This window comes from Melampsora larici-populina (assembly GCF_000204055.1).
Source record: "Melampsora larici-populina 98AG31 unplaced genomic scaffold MELLAscaffold_13, whole genome shotgun sequence".
Lineage (NCBI taxonomy): Eukaryota > Fungi > Basidiomycota > Pucciniomycetes > Pucciniales > Melampsoraceae > Melampsora > Melampsora laricis-populina.
In genome coordinates this window covers 1,155,442-1,174,742 of record NW_006768777.1, presented here as the reverse complement: position 1 = coordinate 1,174,742, position 19,301 = coordinate 1,155,442, and the positions used below count along the sequence as shown (strand labels likewise).

General features: G+C 42.9%; 3 protein-coding genes across 3 annotated transcripts; 1 reads left to right on the top strand and 2 right to left on the bottom strand.

The window, feature by feature from the left end:
* Window positions 1-3,677: 3,677 nt before the first annotated feature.
* Window positions 3,678-3,941, bottom strand: MELLADRAFT_124361 (uncharacterized protein; the record flags this gene model as incomplete). The annotated part of the gene is made up of 1 exon (XM_007408644.1): window positions 3,678-3,941. One exon carries the CDS (start codon window positions 3,939-3,941, stop codon window positions 3,678-3,680), a length of 264 nt encoding a protein of 87 aa, XP_007408706.1.
* A 2,978-nt stretch (window positions 3,942-6,919) lies between these two features.
* Window positions 6,920-9,338, top strand: MELLADRAFT_35149 (uncharacterized protein; the record flags this gene model as incomplete). The annotated part of the gene is made up of 11 exons (XM_007408721.1): window positions 6,920-6,976; window positions 7,072-7,179; window positions 7,245-7,327; window positions 7,406-7,604; window positions 7,682-7,767; window positions 7,834-8,080; window positions 8,171-8,615; window positions 8,683-8,866; window positions 8,942-9,048; window positions 9,115-9,220; window positions 9,302-9,338. 11 exons carry the CDS (start codon window positions 6,920-6,922, stop codon window positions 9,336-9,338), a joined length of 1,659 nt encoding a protein of 552 aa, XP_007408783.1.
* Window positions 9,339-10,477: 1,139 nt separating this feature from the next.
* MELLADRAFT_105444 (uncharacterized protein) lies at window positions 10,478-16,632 on the bottom strand (the record flags this gene model as incomplete). The annotated part of the gene is made up of 6 exons (XM_007408643.1): window positions 10,478-10,714; window positions 10,796-12,190; window positions 12,251-15,325; window positions 15,434-15,597; window positions 15,715-16,155; window positions 16,257-16,632. 6 exons carry the CDS (start codon window positions 16,630-16,632, stop codon window positions 10,478-10,480), a joined length of 5,688 nt encoding a protein of 1,895 aa, XP_007408705.1.
* Between the last annotated feature and the right edge of the window lie 2,669 nt (window positions 16,633-19,301).

Genomic DNA, 19,301 nt, shown 5'->3' with positions numbered 1-19,301 from the left:
GAAGGAGGGTCTGTACAACATACAAAAAGACCGCTGGGTTTGTTGCCCGCTACATAATGATGTAATGGATTATGGGGCTTGTGGTGGTGCTAGGTTTCAACCCGTTTTGGGCAGAGGCATTGATAGGTTTCAGCTCTTTCCAGTAGACACATTCTTTGTTGCGCTTTCTTGAGTGCACACAGTGGTAAAGATTCTGTCCAAGGTTTTCAATCCAATGATACCTTGCATTTGCCAATCTGAGGCATCTATGTTGGCTGTGCCTCACATTGCTGGATTTAACCTCAGATCCTCAATCACAGGATGACCTCAACAAGACCAATGGACCTATAGATCTGGTAGTTTTAGACATTCCTTCAGAAGAGCACCCTGTATATTCTGTGGAAACTCCCTACAATATCTTAGGAAAGTTGGAACCCAATCCTAGAAAGGAACTCATTGCTCTATGTGGTTTGTTCAACTGCAAGCCTGATTCCACCTTTGAATTCCTGCTTCTGAAGTGCTAAGTGGTGACTTGGGGTCTTTGGGTGACAGTCCAAGTGTGATATTGGTTCTTGAAGAAATTGTGCTGTGCCAGGATGAGCGTTGAATATAAGTACACATTGGGGATTATCTCGGTGAATGAGGTAAATGAAATCAATGTACCAACTTGTGAATTCAATGCAGCAATGAGGTTGCCTTTTATCTCATTGCTGGGCTGTGCCTTCTTGGCTTTCTCTGGACAAACATTGGGGTTGGACTGGGTGACTTGCCACACAGATTTTTCAAGGAGGTGCCAGGTGCCCTGACTCACAACTATCCAGTCGTCACACAAGGAGGTTTTTGTGCTCCACTGTGCGTTTTGATTTTTGGTGTTGGGTGACCAGGAAGATGCCATCAGGGAGTAATCAATACCATAGCGGATCTTGAGGATCTTAAGCTGATGGATATTGCAACCCAGTTTCAAGTATGGAGTGATTGAAATATGAATGAGAAGGAATGTAGTCATACCTCATGATGCATCTGTTCAACCTCTTGGATTCCCTTGTTTTGGCAAGCTGTGGGTAGATGAGGGCCTAATTTAGCTTGTCCCAGATCTCTTACAACCTAATTGGTATCACCCATTTGTTTATAAATTGGTAAATATGTCTCATTTTTGTGGGTGGTGAGGGATTCTGATTGGGGTTCAGCTTGTGGCAATTCCCACCCACATGCCACATATCCAAGGGGAAAGAAAAGTTGATGATGGAAGATGTCCTTCTCATCAAAGTCATACAAGGACCATCTTTGGCCAAGAGTTTTGTTTTGTTCTTTTAAACCAGTTGATTGATTCCTGGGTGGCACTTTTGGATAGGTGGGGACACATTCGAATACATAAGCTGATGTTGAGTGAGAGTTGTGGTGACACATGTACTGACTTGGAGCACTGGTAGAACATACACTTGGTTTGCATGCTCAATTCATGTCTGGAAAGGTAGATGGGAAGAGGGATTCAGTGGGGAATCAAGTATGTTGTGGTGGAGGTGGGTAAGCATTCAACTGACAGGAACTCCTTAATCATCTGTTCACTACATTTTCCAACTAAAGCCAAAAGCTTCTTTGCACAGTGATAGATGAACTGAAGGTTCCTCAGTTGTTTTTGAACATCTGGTGGAATTTGGTTTTGCCTCTTATGGCCACTGGCATGGAGGTATGAGTCAATTATAGTGACATCCAGATCACTGTCTTGATAATGTTTGAGTGTGATGTTTATTTTGTGTTTCTTTTGGTGTTGACTGCGTGGGCTGGACATGGCTTTCTGGGGCAGTGTGGATTGGTTGGATGTTTCAGGAAGGGGACCTTTGGTGTCCTCTTCATCCTCCCAGTCTTCATCTCCTGGTTCAATTTGGTCAAATTTGTCAGCAACACCAGGTGATGACTCGTCATCAGAAGATGTTTGAACCCTGGCTTTCTTCTGAGGCTGGCAACAATTTGAGGTGTCAGTGACTTGGCGTGAGCTGCGTGTGCAATGGGTAGATTTTGGATTCTCAGGTGAGGTGCCACATTTGCAAGTACAAGTAGAACAAGTCATGATTTTTTGTGAAAACTTTTTTCTGAGGCTGTGCGGAGTGAGTGGTGTTCACATAGGGAGTATAGATGATGAAAGGGGTGGTAGCAAATTGATTCTTCTGTTTTGCTGTGTTCATGGGCTATGTAGTAACAACAAGGTCAGGTAAGGGGGTGGTTACGTAATTGGAATATGTAGTATAAGGTTAGGATTGTTGTAGGTATGGGGTTATGAGGGTTGATATGTAGTCATTGTGAAGTTTGTCTTGGGGGAATTGTGAGCTGGTGCTTGTAAGTTTTGTGTAGTAGCTATTACTTGTGCTGGTTGTCAACATGATGATCAGGCAAGAACCCTTGTTAAAATTGTACATGTGAGCATTGAAATGGATGTTGAGGTGCATTATGATGCTCCAGATGAAATATGAGGGCACTTGTAGAAGTGTCTTTGTGGTGTGGTGTGACTTGGACTTGGTAGTGAGGTTACTCCAGATACATGGAATGCATCTGAGTTGCATCCAAAGCCAAATAACAGAGCTGCTTGGACAATACACAGTACATTTTCTTTGGGGCTGGTCCAAACTTTTAGTGTACATGAGGTGTCTTGACAAGGCCTCAAGGGCAAAAGCCATGCTTGAGTCTGGCAAAGATGGTGTTGGCAAAAATGGAAATGATTGAGAATGGAAGAGTGATGTTGCAGGAAAAATCCAGACAATTAGCAAAATCATTACCATCTCTCAGTCCAGTTCTAGCACACTACCAACAAAGCTTTAAAGCATATGTCCCACTTCCCGTGTTTGATAAGCTATGTCTGATTCACAACCAACAAGCAAGAGAAGGTACAGAGCCACCTTTGGAGTTGAAGCTAACCAAAGGAGGCTCAAACCTACGGATGTACGGAGGAGCTTAACATGCAATGCAAGCAATGGATAGATTGCTTCACCTTGTTCTCTCAGTACATCTTTGACGCGGGCTGGATTACGTTATCGGAGAACTTGAAAGCCCTCAAGGAGATTGTGATTGAGCTCAGAGATACTATGGGGTGGATGGTTGTGGTGACCAGCTTGCTACACCAGCCTGCATTTGTCCAGTTGGTGTTGCCTGTAGAATTTTCATACCTCAACTCTGCAAATTATTGGTTTTTACAGCCACCAATTGTTCATTAGCATTTTCACTAGCAATATTGCTCCTTGCATGTTGCTTGGATGATTAATCAGAATCCATGTAGCCTTCATCCTTTAGAGGTCTGCAATGTGGCCTTGTTTTGGGAATAATTGCAAGTCCTGATAACATAGATTTTGAAGATAATCTCTGCACCAAAGACCTGAGCGCTTCTGTGAAGTGGAATTATGATGAACCAAAGCTCTTTGGACCTCTCAGATAAGGGAACACATAATGCAGCAACAACCAGATTGATGACAGCAGTACAGATGAGAATGTAATGATTGGGGAGAAATTTCTTGTAGAAAGGCAACAAAAGGGATGCAAAGTATGCCAACATTTTATCTCCAAATCTCATTAGTACAATTGAGTGAGGCATATCAATCAAGGTATTCAGGGATCACCCAAAAATGCCATACTGACCTCATTCCATCAAGTATATCCTCCTCCTCCTGATATGCATCTTTTGTTAGCCAGTTGTAGTTAGATGGCCTCTTTTATACTATGGTGCAACAGGGCACCCCACAACCCCCATGGCAGGGATCATCATCACAATGTATACAACATCCATCCCCCTCATGTTCTCGATGTTGTCTAAAAGAGGAACCCTTGTCTCCATTCCCAATCACTTGTTTTTCTGATCCTTTGATCAAAGGTTTGATCAACTCATATCCACCACAAGTTTGGATAGGTACAGGTTGAACAATTGCTGAGGGGGTGCAGATAAGCACAATTCTTGCAATGAGGAAGACAGTATTCATTGTATTTGACCTGAATTTTACATTCAAGTTAGTCAAGATATACAAATGTGGAGGAAGATTCCCAAGGAGCCATAGAAGTGCTCAAGGGCAAGTCACATGCAACAAAGAAACTGTGTGTGTCTTAGCTATTTGGGTTGTCTATGACCAAAGAGCAACCTTGTCTAAATGAATCTATCAGACTAATAAGATAAAAGAGATATAGTAATCATTAATTGAGGTTATTTTGGATACTGCAGTAATAAGAATACTGGCATACCACTGATTTTCAAGGTGCAGGAAGAATCCAACATATGGATGGATGAGGAGGGAATTACATGTAAATTGTTTGGCTTTTATACCCATCAGACAAATATAAGCTTGGTGTTGCCTATATTCCAAAATAGCTGTGGCCCTCTGTTATCCATAGCATAGCACCATATATCTCCACACCTTCAACCATGTTTCACAACAGTCACAGATAACTTTCTTCACATACAAGCACTGCCTTGGCGCAATTTGAAACTTGTGCCTGGAAGTTGAACTGCATTCCACAGTTTTGAGGTCAAATGTAGTTTTCAAAGGGACACACAGAGAGGGCTGGAATAAGTTAATTCTTGCAGAGACTGATCATGTTCACACAACACCATTATATACCATGTTCCAACAACCCTTGTCCATGAAAAGTGTCATATATGTGGAGAATAACTCAACACCTATCTTGTCAGCATATTAGATGTCACCTCCCTCATTTCAATTCAAAACATCATCTTTGTGGATATGTGTGGAGAAGTGTCTACCACTTTAGGTTCACCACTGTGCACTTGTGTTTTTTTGACCCCCTACCTCCAAAAATCATGATTGGGGGTCTGTTTCAGGGCTTGCACAATTGGGGGACCATTGCAGATGCTCTAAACGTTTTGTAAGATTGTACCTTGATGTTAAGCCTTGACAAAGCACCAAAGGTTGCGTATTGCGGATCAAACTTAACCAAGTCCCTTGGTAAGCTCAAGCCACTCAAACAAGGGACTTAAACACTATCTTGTTTTTTTGATGTGAGATTGGCCGGGGCTTTTTGCCCAATACTGGTCTCCTTATGAAACCTTTTTTAAGATTTCAACATTGCTCCTTTCTCATAATAAAAAACATGCACATAAATTGTCTGTACAGCCTCAAACTCCCAGCTTTGAGATGTATTGTGTGCTTCCCAGGAAATCATTGAGGGTCAAAGTCAAGATTCACAGTAATTTTGATCGGTCCGTGCCTGGAGTTTCATTTTGGTTTACAGTCCACAACAACAACTTTCAACTCATCTCCAGATCAAAAAAAGGTATCAGGATTGTGACGGGGGAGTTTGAAGAGGAGATACAGGTGCATGGTGTTTATTATGGGGACGGAGACATGTTGAAATTATAAAAAAATGTTTTATAAGGAGACCATGTTTTGGCAAAAAGCCCCAGCCAATCTCACGCCAAAAAAAAGATATTGTCCAAGTCCCTCGTTTGAGCAGCTCGAGCTTAAGAAAGGACTTAGTTAAGTTCAATTGCGGATACAAAGGAAGCAACAATTGTGATCTTTTACAATCTTTGCACCCTTGAAAAAGTTGATTACAGCTCTTATATAGAGTTGACATCGGTAGTTTTTAGTGCATCTTTAAAATAAATAAAATAAAAAACAAGGAGGACGGCATTTTCTCTTGAAACAGCACATTTCTAAGAGAAGTTCCATGGCTTGGCAAGGAAGAATGAACAAACATCATGTTTCCCTTTCTATGCGGCTCAAGCTTAACGAGGGACTTAGTCAAGTTTGATTGCGGATACAAAGGAAGCAATGATTGTGATCTTTGGCCATCTTTGCACCCGTGCAAAAGTTGATTACAGCTCTGATGTAAAATCTACATTGGTATTTTCTAATGCAACTTTAAAATGAATAAATAAAAAAAACAAGGAGGACGACATTTCTTCTCGAAACAGCACTATGCACATTTCTAAGTGATCAAGAGGTTCCATGGCTTGGCAAGGAAAAAACTGCTGACTATAAACAAATATCATGTTTCCCATTCTATGTGGTGGTCATTGAGGTACGCTGTCAAAGAATTTTTTACCATTGATCAAAGAATCGCGCCCCTTTCAGCAAGTACAAGACGGATCTCGATGTGGCAGTAGTAAGTGAAAATTTCAAAAGTTACTTGTAGGATCAAGTGTGAGCTTCAGTTCAGAACTTTCCAGGAGGAGGGAGAGAACTTGAATGTTTACGATCCTCGGGACCAGAGAATGCTCCGCGATGTCAAGCGCCTTCATGAAGATGTGTGACATGCCTGGTAAGGAAGTTACCGCGGTTCATGTGCCAGAAGGCATGTTAAGTTGATGATTTAGGGGCAGCTGAGGGTGAGACTTGTAGCAGGAAGTGTAGTGTTGCTTGAAGTTCGGGGTGTGTCCTTTCCCCATTGATGTTGGATCTATTTTGTAAGTTCTTCTACATATGTTCTCATTGTAGAACTTCGATGAGAATGGTGCAATATGGTACAATCCTAGTGGACAGCGTCCTTGAGACTGAAACCCCACTTTACAGTGGGGGTCCGGGGGTTGTTCAAGTCCAATTTGGTATCGTGATGCTCCGGGAAAGATTTGAAAAAAGGTTGATCGCGTCATGTGTCAAACCCTGAATGGGGGGAAGCTCATTGGAATAATGATGAAGCGGAAAGCTAGGGCTAAGAGGCAACCGAGAAGCGTCTCATGGTAGAAAACAATCGAGAGTCATATTTTGAAACATCAACAAGTTTATATAGCTCGCATTTCTCAGCCACGCGCGAGGTGGTGTATATGACTGCGGTGACGGCTGTTTCCCGGATTTCGGGTATGAAGTTTTATATATATAGCAGCGACTTCTTGATTTGCTTTTTGTGTTTGTTGACCAACCTCGGAACGTATAAAGACTTGGTTGAATATTTTCAATTTTCCAAACGACCCATCAATCGATTCAAGACCTAGACTTTCAATAAAATGTCTTGCCCCACCTTAGCCACTTTCAAGCTACCCGAGATCCCGAATGAGCCCAACGTAATTATTTGTTCCTATCTTTCTTTGCATTTCCACGCCTAAAAACCAACGCAGACTGATCCAAGTTTCCTGTGATGAATGTGTGTGGCCACTAGCAACATTATGAGCCAGGAAGTTCATCTCGGGCTGCTCTCGAGGCTGCTGTACAAGAAATGAAGGCCGGGATGCCTTACAACGTGGGACCTATCATCAACGGAGTCGAGGTTAGAATCTCTGCCTGTGTTCTCGATCTCAATTATTCGCTCAACCCAAATGTCCTTCGCTTCAGATCAAGACCGGACCGACCACCAATCAAGTCCTTCCATACGATCATCAAACCGTGTTATGCAACTTTCACTCCGCCAGCCCAGAGTAAGCGACGTTCATTGGTTTGCGTCTGAGAAGTCAGGACAAGATCGATAAACTGATCAACAAACTCATTTTCCCCAGTTTGATCACCAAAGCCATCGAGGACTCTTTGATTGCCAAGAAGGCCTGGGAAGCTTTACCCTTCAATGACCGCTCGGCTATTTTCCTCAAGGCTGCCGATCTCCTTGCCTCACCCTTATGGAGGTACAAGATTATGGCGGCTACCATGCTGGGACAGGGAAAGAATGCCTGGCAAGCTGAGATCGATGCAGCAGCCGAGGTAAGCTCACTTTTCGTAGTCTTGGGCTCTGTGTTACGTTGCCACCACAAACCTTTGACAAACATTTTTGTAACCAGATGTGCGATTTTTTTCGATTCGGAGTCAAATATGCCGAAGATATGTATGCCCAGCAGCCACCCAAAAATTCCGCTGGAGTGTGGAAGTGAGTTATTTAGTCTTACCCATCAATCGACCAACAACAGCTGGCAACTAACGTGTAGCTTTGAAGCCGAGTGGAATACCGTCCGTTGGAAGGCTTTGTTTATGCTGTCTCACCTTTTAACTTCACTGCTATCGGTGGAAATCTTGCAGGCGCTCCAGCCCTTCTAGGAAATGTCGTACTTTGGAAACCATCACCTATGGCTGTGTATGCTAATTACTTAACTTACAAGCTTCTCGAAGAAGCAGGCTTACCCAAGGGAGTAATTCAATTCATCCCCGTATCTCCTGAACATGTTGAGCAAGCCTGCAATCAAGTAAGTCAATCAGAAATACTGGCCGAGCCATACGTTTCATTGAGTGATCCATAGTCAACATTCATCAGCTAATCAATTTTTGCTCCATAGATATTCCGAAGTCCGGATTTCGCATCGTTGCACTTCACCGGGTCCACGAAAATCTTCCGTAAACTCTGGTTAGATATTGCTCAAGGTGTCGCAGATGGCCAACTCCGATCTTACCCACGTGTGGTTGGTGAGACTGGTGGCAAGAACTTTCACTTGATCCATCCTTCCGCACCGGTTCGATCCGGCGTATTGCAATCCATCCGAGCAGGTTTCGAATACAGTGGACAGAAATGCAGTGCTCTTTCACGGTTGTATGTTCCTGAGAGCCTCTGGCCTGCCTTTTCAGAAACCCTTCTCGAAGAAGTTGCTAAGCACAAAGTTGGAAGTCCAGAAGAATGGGACTCATTTATGGGACCAGTCATCTCACAAGTATCATATGACAAGATCATGGGCCTCATCCAACAAGCAAAGGACTCTGGTGATAAGGTCCTGATTGGCGGTACTGGTAAGTACTTTGAACATGATCCTGGAGCTTCTCTACCCCATACTCATGCTTCTGCTCTTCGAACTAGGTGATGCGTCCAAGGGATTCTTTATTCAACCTACCGTGATCGTGACTCGTGACCCTCGCTCGATCACTATGACTGAAGAACTCTTCGGACCAGTCATTACCACTTACGTCTACCCTGACGCAGAGTTTGAGAAGACATGCGAGTTGATCGACTCGAGCTCGGCCTATGCGTTGACAGGCTCTATGTGAGTTTAGTATCTTGTCCTTCATCTAATCAAGTATCTAGACCTGATGAATTGGACTTCGTTTGGCACGTTCAGCTTTGCGGCTGATCGTCAAGCAGTCGTCTTGGCTTCCAACAAACTCAGACAAGCTGCTGGTAACTTTTACATCAACTCGAAATGTACTGGAGCTGTGGTCGGACAACGTAAGCTTAAATTCCGGGTAGCCTAATCAGTTCCCGCCAGCTCACATTTCTCTGTTCATCCTATAGAACCCTTTGGAGGATCACGAGGAAGTGGTACGAATGACAAAGCTGGAAGTATCAACCTCTTGTACAGATTTGTCAATGTAAGAAGTATCAAAGAAGAATTCCTTCCGTGAGTGCCGAAATCTCTTACTTCATCCATCTTTCTTGGTGGTACACGATACTCAAAGCTTCTCAACAAATTGTTTCGCAGGGTTACCGAAGCTCATTACCCATCCAACGTTCTATGAACGCAGAGATGTGAAATTCTGAGAAAAGGCTAAACACATATATGACCCTAATTACGACCGGCATCAAAGCTCGGCTGCGCGTACCTACGTCGAATCTGATTGAGGTTCTGGATGAATTTTGATTGTCAGGCAATCTCACATTTGTATCAAAAGAACATGAACCTTCATATGATATCATTACAAGTAACAGCGAGCACATGCTGACAAAAATTTGTGAAGACTTTGCATGTGCCATAAACTGTGTCTATTTACTGGCTCACTCCTGTATGACAATGTACCAGTCTGAAATGATGTCTTGAAGTCTTATGATGCTTGAGCAAACATCCAATGTGCCTTACACGCACGATTTTGAATGAAAGCAACCTGAGCCACAGTTGTTTCTGATAAACTCAAAGTACAGCTTGATGTGTAAGGAAAGACCTTTTTTTGTCAACCCTCCACGAACAAATGAGAAAATCCAAATTAAACTTGACGATATCAAATTTGATCACTAACCTGGTACCCTATTTACATCAACACGCACACTTTGACATGATCAAATATGAATTTTAGTGTTTCTGTCAATCTATCTCTCTATCTCTGTCTCTCTGTCTCTCTCTTTATCTCTTCCCTTCATCTTTCAAGAACCTTCATACTTAATTTAATCTCACTCACCTCACTCACTCACTCACTCACTCACTCAAAAAAAAGAATCTTAAAATAAATGAGAAAAACACTTTTAATTTTATTCAAAAACTAAACCGAACTAAACCAAACCAAACCAGAAAAAAAAAACAATCTTAAAAAACACAAAGAAAAATAAAAATAAAAAACAAAAAAACAAAAAGATGAAAAAGATGAAAAAGAAAAATGGAAAAAGAAACCAAAAAAGATTATATAAAAAAAATGTCAATACAGAAAATATGAGAAGAAGAAGAAGAAAAGAAAAAAAAAAAGGTTGAATCTCTTTCCTTTTCCTTTTTCTTGTCTTTTACACTTTCACATTTTTAAAAACTTTCAAAACTTTCAATCTCTTTAATCATCTTAAAGTTTCAAGTTCGATTTGAAGTTTCTTTGATGATGATATCCTGAATCCCAAAACGATTCAATTTTCAATTTTCTCTCTTTTCATTGATTTGAATATTTTTCTTTCTTTTGATTCAATGAGCCATAGATCTTCTAGAATGTGATCCAGTTGAGGTGACTTGTGTGACTGATGTAGGTGGTAAAGCTGTTGTTGTAGTACTTTGATTAGTTTGATAATTACTTGGATTCGAATACATCATTGAAGGATTATGATGTCCGATCATCGAAGATGAACCGATCACCGGTGTATTGTTTCGAATCACTGGTCCTCCAATCGATCCTGGATTAAAGATCCCATTTCCATTATTACCCTAAAGATTCAACCAATCAGAATTGAATATCTCATGAGTCTTTGGGGGTATCGAACCACTTGAAAAAACAGATTCACTTACATGTGATTGAGGAGGTCCAACAACCGGATACTGCATAGATTGATGATCAAATCCTTGTGGATGTGGAGGAGGAGGAGGTAGATATTGATGTTGATTTGTATTACCATTCACAAGATGACTAGAAGATCCAGTAAAACCAACAGAAGTATGTGGTGAAGAAGAGAACCCGGACTGAGGTGATAAACCATGATGGAATCCACCAGTTCCACCAACCATAGAAGATGATCCATGTGGGTTCGGTAGATGAAATCCATTAAACCCATTATTACTAGTAGTAGGCCCACCCCCATACCCTACATTGTTATCATGTAAGTTGTTCATAGGTTGTGGATAACCTGTCATACCTGTTGTTTGTGGTGCTTTACTGCCTCCTACATGGTTAGGTCCATTTCGACCTACAGTGGGTATGAAACTATGATTGTTTTCAACTGGTAGTCTACCAAGGTGTGGACTTTGCATCCCTGGGTTTGAGTTTCGGCCACCTGGTCCTGTTCCACGTGGTGCGATTGGACCAGGAGTTTTATTGAACCCCTGATTGTTCGATGACTGATGAGAATTATCTGAGAGTCCATTATGTGCTGCACCGTTGAACCCAGTCGGATGAATCGATGATGGATAATTAGTAGTGTTAAGAGGATAAGGTTGAGGTGATCGCCCATAGGCACCAGGTTGTTGAGCGCTCAAGGATGGAGACCATGGTCCGGGGGCTTGACCTGGGTATATAGTTGATATACCAGAATACGGACTCGCTGGAAGATTAGGGACTGTTCCAATCGGAACAAGTTGATAGCCTGGTGGCACCTGGAAAGTTGACGGTGAAGGAAAACTTCCCGGGTAACCTTGCATCACAGAACTCTGGGAATTGTTCTGACTGTTCAGATTACATCCATTAGTCTGATTGATGTATGAAGGCTGTCCGTGTCCGCTAGACGTAGATCGATCGTCAAGACCATTTGGACTAGGCTGAAGCTGAAGATTATGATTGGAACCGGGTTGGGTCGTAGGTCGCTCACTTACTGTAGGCGAGGAGATCTTCTTTGGAGGTAGGGATGAGATATATGGACTTGTACAAAACGTTGTTGATTCATCTTTCACGCTACTTCGTACCGACTCATCCTCAGCGTTGAAATCGTTCAAAGTCCGAGGTAATGCGGCCACAAAGTCATCCGGAATGCCTTCGAGTGAATTTTCAATCTTACCTGATGGAGGGGTCTTCGTAGTAATACGACCATCAGGCTGTGACCATACGTTCTTGGTATGTGAATCCAAAACTGAGAAGGCTAGTGGGGATTTAGTCCAAGGGGACGGCGATCCCTTTGACCCTGTGATGGAATGCATATTCGACGAAGGAGGCGTAAGGGAGACTGGGAGTGGGGACGAGCGATTACGAGGTGTCTGTAAAGAACCCAATATTAGAGCTATGGTACATAAACACATTCAAGACAAACGGCTTACCAATGGAATCGAAGCAGAGTCGTCAGGTGTGCTACATGGAGTTGATGGCTTGGGCTCTGGTTCCGACATAGTCAAGCCTGAAGGTTGTACTGCACCTTCCCCAATGATTTCACTGTTCACCATGAAGATACCAGACGCTGTGGTGGCAGCAGAGCTTGTGATATTAGACGGTCGATTGAATGCGACTTTGGAGCCTTCTGGGAGTTTTGATTTTTGTTTCCGAGCTGAGCTGACAATTGTTGGGGTAACCGGTTCGGGGCTCTTGTCAGCCGGGGAAAGAGGTGGCGTCGCTGGCGAAGGAGGCATTGCAGCTTTGACTTCAGGTTCCGGCTTTGCAACAGGGGCACTTTCTTCTACTGGCCTTCGCCACGACATTGTTACATCAGCTCGACCACGGCCTCTGCCGCGCAGGACAGGTTGTAGGGTACCTGAAGCCCGCCCTCGACCTCGCATGAATAAAGGACCACCCTCACGTTGTTGTTCATGTTCGACATCAGTTTGGGATTGAATTGATGATTTGGGCAAAACTACATTTGACATGACTACACCTCTAATAAACTTCTTTCTAAACAACAATTCATCTCTTGATAGGGTTCGAGGAGAGATATTTGGCAAAGGAGGATCCCAAGTGAGAATATTCACTCTTGCAGGCGTAAGTGGATTCCAGAAAGCCTTCAATAGGTGTGGTGATTGTTTTCGTTTTTGCCTTACAGGCCGTGCTAACTTTACAGTATATGCTTTCCAAGCGGGTTCGGGCGACATCGCTCGCTCTACTTTTGTGACGTCCCAGTGGGGGGTCGGATCTCGATCCACAAACGTCGGCGGACGTTTTAGAACAGGCCGAACCAGTGAAGCTGAACTGAGATGATTTGGCCTTGAATCGGGGCGCACATGCTGCTCTTGAGGTGACAAATCAAACCTTGCAGCCTTGCGAATCGACGTGGATCTCTTCTCAGCGGGGTTAGAGAGAGCTGATGGAAGATGAGGAACCGATGGGGTAGAGATCGGGTTCTGCGCTGTCGGCTCGGAAGATTTGTTAATGACAGCTGATGCAGATGGAAGGCTAGTAACAGATGGCTTGAATGCTGATGTGAGAGGCTTGGAAAGTTGGCGATCAACACTCTGCGAATTAGACCCAGAATCGTCAGGACTTGGTATATCTGTTGCACTAGAAATCGAGGGCTTGGTACAGGTATCGGCCCTTGACGCAAGACTAGGCTTAACTTCCGTTCTGGTCACGGAAGTAGCTGTCGGAGTTGATTTCTGCATGACTCGTGTTGTTGATGGTTCTACAACAGGAAGGGTGGCTGCTGCCTGAGCTTTTGCTTTCGCTCTAGCTTCTTTATCGGCTTCCAGGACGCCCTTGATTCGAGACATGACAGTATCGAGATGTGACATTTCAGGTAGCTTGGGTTTTTTGTCCTGTAAGTTTGCACGTGATGGTCCAGGCGCAGAAATTGGCGGTCTGGAATCTCGCAAGCTCGGTGATTGAGATGACGTAGAAGGCTTGGGTGGCATTTCGGATGACAGCTCTATACTGGAAACCGGTATAGGAGGTATCAATCTGTTGACTTTTGCATCATCCTCACCTTGATTGACTTGAGTGGATGGATTGGAGCCTTGTCGCATGTGCGGAGGCCGCTGCCGTGGATCTGAGGAGCTGATTACCTTGTCAATAGTTGAGTGAGGCTGTCTCCAACTTGTAGGTGTGCCATCGGTAGATCTTTTAGTCGTATCGGTTTGGCCAGGGGCGGATGTAGGATTAGATGAAGAAAGTAAGGAAGAAGGCTTTGCGGCAAGGCGGGATGGCCGTTGAGAAGATAAAGCCAGGTTGATCTGCGACTCCCATGATGAGACACGAGATGACTTGTCGTCCCGATTTTTGAAAGCTTCTTCCTGAGGTGGTAAGGATGATGAAGGCCGGTTTGGTGGGACAGATGCACTTGATGTTGACTCTGTCTTGGCGCTGTAGCGCTCGCTGGGCCTTGAGGGTTGCGAGGTAATGTCTTCAGGTGGTGGAGGAGGACGGCTCAAGATCGGCCGGCCAATTGAATTATTTGAAGGAGGTTCGTTCGTAACGGCTGTCGCCGAACGTCTTGGCGGGAGCAGAGTCCTCTCAACAGGCCTCGCACGCCATGAGTCAACATCCTTACGATCCACTGGGGCCAATCTACCAGGAGTACGACTAGTCCCTTCATTGGAATGGTCTCGTTTAAAGGAGCCAGAGGCCGATGTACTGTGCGCCTGAGATGATGCTATGGTAGATGCTGCAGCCGCAGCCGCAGCCGCTTTCAATTTGTTCTCGATCTCCATGGCTTTCTGCTTGGCTCGTTGACTTTCTGCTTCGCGAGTAGCTTCCTCTTCTTGACGACGTTTGCGAGCTCGTTCTGCGGCTGACATCATTTCGGTCCGATGTATCTCATCTAAATCAGGGCATGGGGGATTTGAAAATTTCGCCCGTGTCTCTGAATCTGAAGACTTGCGTGTAGTTGAGGGAAGGGCGGATGATTCGGCACGAACAGATGTCGAGGGGTTGGGTGGGACGAGAGCTTGTGAAAGCATGGTACGGGTTGGGGTGTCTCGTGATTTGTCAGGTGGAGAGAGTGCACGGTCTCGTACCAGATCAGATGATGGCCGTGTGGATGGAGCGTGGTTTGATGTGTGACTGCCTTGTTGGGAATAAGAGGTATTGGCAGGAGATGGATCACCAGACAAATCGCGTTGTCGTTGTAAGACTTGAACTTGTGAAGTAGGATCCTTGACTTTGTCCAGTGTTTTAGCCGAATAAGGTTCAAACTTGCCTAACCTATCGTTAAAGAGGCTCTTGAGTTCAGCTCGACCACGAAGGAAGGGAGGTAGATGTTCAGTCCCTTCCATGAGTTGACTTGAACGATCGTAATCTTCAGTAAAGCGATCCTCCTTTTTGAGAGATTGTGAAGGATTGGGCGTAGGTTTGGTATCGGTTGACGATTGTTTATTGATGTCACTTGCTGCGGCCGCAACTTCCGTCACTTTGTATTGAGTCCCATCTCCAAATTCGACAACTTCACCAAACATATCATCCTCATCCTCCATCTATGTAAGATTGTGTGGTGATGGACCGAGTGAGTGATAGGATGATTCAAGAGACAAAGAAGGTCAGAAATTGATGAATGATAGATGATAGAGATACTCTAAACCTACCTCATCCCAATGACTCGCGTTCGGATCGAGATGTGTACCACGAAAGCCATCCAAAGTCTGAAGAAGTTGTTGATTATATGCTGCTGATGCTGCTGCACGATCCAGTGATGCTTTATCTCGTGCAGCATTGGCAGCTGCTACAGACTGAGCTTTGAGCTTGTGCTCTAAAAATCCAAATTTCAATGTCAAAATCACAATTTGATGCTCTTTGTCTTGCAGCCTGACTGATCACACTGTAAAATCCCGAGGCCGTAAAAGATCAACATAAGAGCAAGACTCACGATTGGCTACCTCCTGGGCTGTTGGAAAATCATTGGCGAGATTATCTATACCGTTTGGTGTCGGATTCTCAAATTTACCCCAGGGCGATGCTGATGACATTGAATGGGATACCTTGGGAGTTGTTACGGAAGGTTGTTGGTTGGAGTTTTGAATGAAACCGTTGAATCCAGGTCTTGAGCCCACAGTGCTTGCGGAATCATCCTTGACGAGTGGTGTTGAACTTGGTGATTTTCCAACTGGAATACTAGAAAGATTCGGTTCAGGTGACTTTCCACCTAGAGCAAGAGGAGGGACAACAAGCGGTGTGCGGGCCCATCCTGTAGTGGCTGAACCTGAGGGATTGAGGATTGTAGAATTTGCAGTAATCTTTCCAGTCAAAAGTCGTGGACCAGTACCAAGAGGGCTTGAATTGTTGGATGGAGAGAGAGTTGAGAGTCGTGCTATCAATGCAGAAAAAGTAGATCAAGTTTGAAACAATTCAACAAGATTGGAATCTAGATGCGAAGATTCAGTTGATAATGAGATCAAACCATAAACTTACGACTAGAAATCAAGGAATTCTTAGTAGATTTCGAATCGGAAGTTGTACTCAAGAATTTCTTGTTAACGCTCAGAGACGAAGCCTTGAATTTCTTGGTACTGGGTAAAAGACTAGAAGAAGATATCTGAGAAGTAGTAGCTATCGGATTATCAGATTTAAGATTGATTGAATGATCAGGTTGATTGGATGTAATAGGTTGATTATCTTGATCAGGTTGATTGGAAGTGATAGGTTGAGATGAAGCAGTAAGATTGATGGTATTCTCGATTTGATCTTGATTTTGAATAGTTTGATTAGTTGAGATTGGTAAAGAGGAACTGATTACTGAATCTGAATTTGATTGAATGTTCTCTGATTCATCTTCCTTTGCGGCCATAGTGAAGTGAAGTAAAGTAAAGTGAAGTGATGGTTTCTAGTTTTCCTTTTCTTCTTCTTCTTCTTCTTCTTCAAGAAGTTCAAAATTAGAAAATCACAATTCACCCAAAATCAAAATCAAAACACAGTTTATACTTAAGAATACATACCTTAAGCTACTTGTCAAAATTAAAACTAAAACTACATATCAAACCATTCTGCATTTTTAAAAACTCGGTTTATCATTTCACTTCATCTCCAATCCATCTTCATCTTATTCCCACAATATCAATCCAAGGTATTACTTTTGCTAAAAAGCTTGGCCCAATCGAGAAAAAATAAAACAGAATCAGACCCAGATTTCGCCGCAGCAGTCACAACGCAGCAGAGAGAAAGATTTTGGGGGTGCTGTTGGCTCTGGTGCGAGCTCCCAGTCATATCCTTCAAATCCCTGTCCCTGTTGATTACTTTGTTTTCATCACTAAACTCAACTCAGTCGCTCGCTGCTTCTCACATCCTGGAAACGTGTTTATCAATCGTGGCCAACCCATTGCTGATCTGTAGGAAAAAGGTACACTTTTTTTACTTCAATTCCTCCCATTTGTCTCCTCAGTGCAATTAATTGAACTTACTGATGATCCCCAATATCATTTCTAGGTATCCTTCTACAATGCATACCACCATACTTTCCCAAGTTGAACCCTATCGATTTTGGATTCAATGTGTCAAAGTTTGTTGTCTCGAGATCACAAGTTTTAGTTACGAGGTCAAATCCAGTCAAACGGAATTTTGTATCATCATTGTGGTTTTCAGATATTTGAAGGGGAGCTCGTTTGTTTGTATTAGATGAATTGTAGTTAGAGAAGATTGTCATCGTATAAAAATTAGAAACAAGGAATTATAGATAAGATTGGCGTGAAACTGAAATCGTTTCAATCTTCTTCAAAGGATCACAATCAAAGCGATCGATTTTGATCTTGTTTGTGAAATCAGTCTCTAGATTACACAAGAGAGCTGAGATTTTTCACAATCTTTTCTGTAGGAGCATAGGAAGGTTGATTGGTTTTGACCGAGCAAAATCAATTGATTCTTGGATGTGGAATGTCTTCAAAAAAATGAGATCGTTGTTAATCTTGACTTCAAACCCGATGAGATCTTAGGTTTTATTTCATAAGAGATTTGAGATTGTTCTCAAGTTGCGATCATAGGATTGCCTTGTAGGAGAATCAATCAGGAATTGATTGGTTTTGATATTGGTCATAACCAGTCGATGTTTCTGATGATCTTGCTTACCTTGAAAAGTCACTCACATTTGAGATATCTTTCATGAGATATCCAATTGTTATTCAGCATAGCTTGGCACCGGACAAGTTGAGGATATTAGGATACATCTCATTCAACTTGGCTTTTCTCTCACATTAGCACAGCAGTTGTGAGCTCCGTAAAAACTTCATCATCATTTCTTTTTTTGATTTGTTAACAAATGCTCGTTATGATCAATCCAACAATTCAAAACCTTCTTGAAAGAGTGTGGGAAGAAAGAGCTGGTGAGGTGATGGTGAGACAAAGCTAGGCAAGACGATCACGGATATCAGACTGTGTTGTGAGGATGGTCATCTGAATCGAACAATACAAAAAGTTTGTTAGAAAGTACACCAATAGATAATAAAGAAGAGATATATTTTAATGTAACTTGTAAAGTGACTTACCAAGAGTTTGACAACGTCATCTTGCAAGAGTGTGCAAAGAAAGAGGTCAAGGTGATGGGGAACTAGAGCCTAGAGATGGGTGATGGACCAGCAGAATGGTAGGGAGGTCGCACCAGAGCCGACAGGACCAGACAGCACCCCCCAAATCCTTCTCTCTGCTGCGTTGTGACTGCTGCGGCAAAATCTGGGTCTGATTCTGTTTTATTTTTTCTCGATCGGACCAAGCTTTTTAGCAAAAGTAATATCATATCAACCAATTCAAAAAACAACAATCATACATATCATGATCAACAATCGAGCCTCACTTCATATCCATTTGTTTGTTACTTTTATTGAAAACCTCTTGACATCTCCCAGCCTTTGCAACAGAAATATGTAGCATTAAGACCGCATACGCTTTTGTTTCTTGAATCAAAACAAAGGGAACAACTCTTTTTAAGGGTTGGAAGAGCTTCTGTTAAATAAAGGATAGGTAACTTTGAAAGTGCTTGGTAAAGACAAACTGTCCAAGATGAAATGATCTGACTTCCCCAAAAACACGGTTCAAGGCATGAGCTTACTTCTAGCATAAGCTTGATCAGAGAAGTTAGGTGAACACTCTAACTGAAGTAACATCAATTTCTCTCAAACAGAACTTTTGAAAAAACTTATCGGAATATCAAGATTTTCAATATAGCTTTTCTTTAGTCCATTCTTCTACATATATACCTTGTAGCTCAATCAAACCAAAAGGTGCCACTTTGGCATCAGATAGGTATTGGACAATCTGCAACATGACAATAGTAAGCTTAACCATGAACTGGTGAAATATCATGGAACAATAATGTGGTTCAAGTTGACCCAAAAGTTTCAAAAAGTTCATCATGTACACCACGGGGCGACTTTGAACTGGGACCACATGAAATGTCAGTTGGGTATGACCACACTGAGTGGTTGTGTAGAACAGGTGGTAGCAGTGTGAGTGCGGCTATGTGGCCTTCAC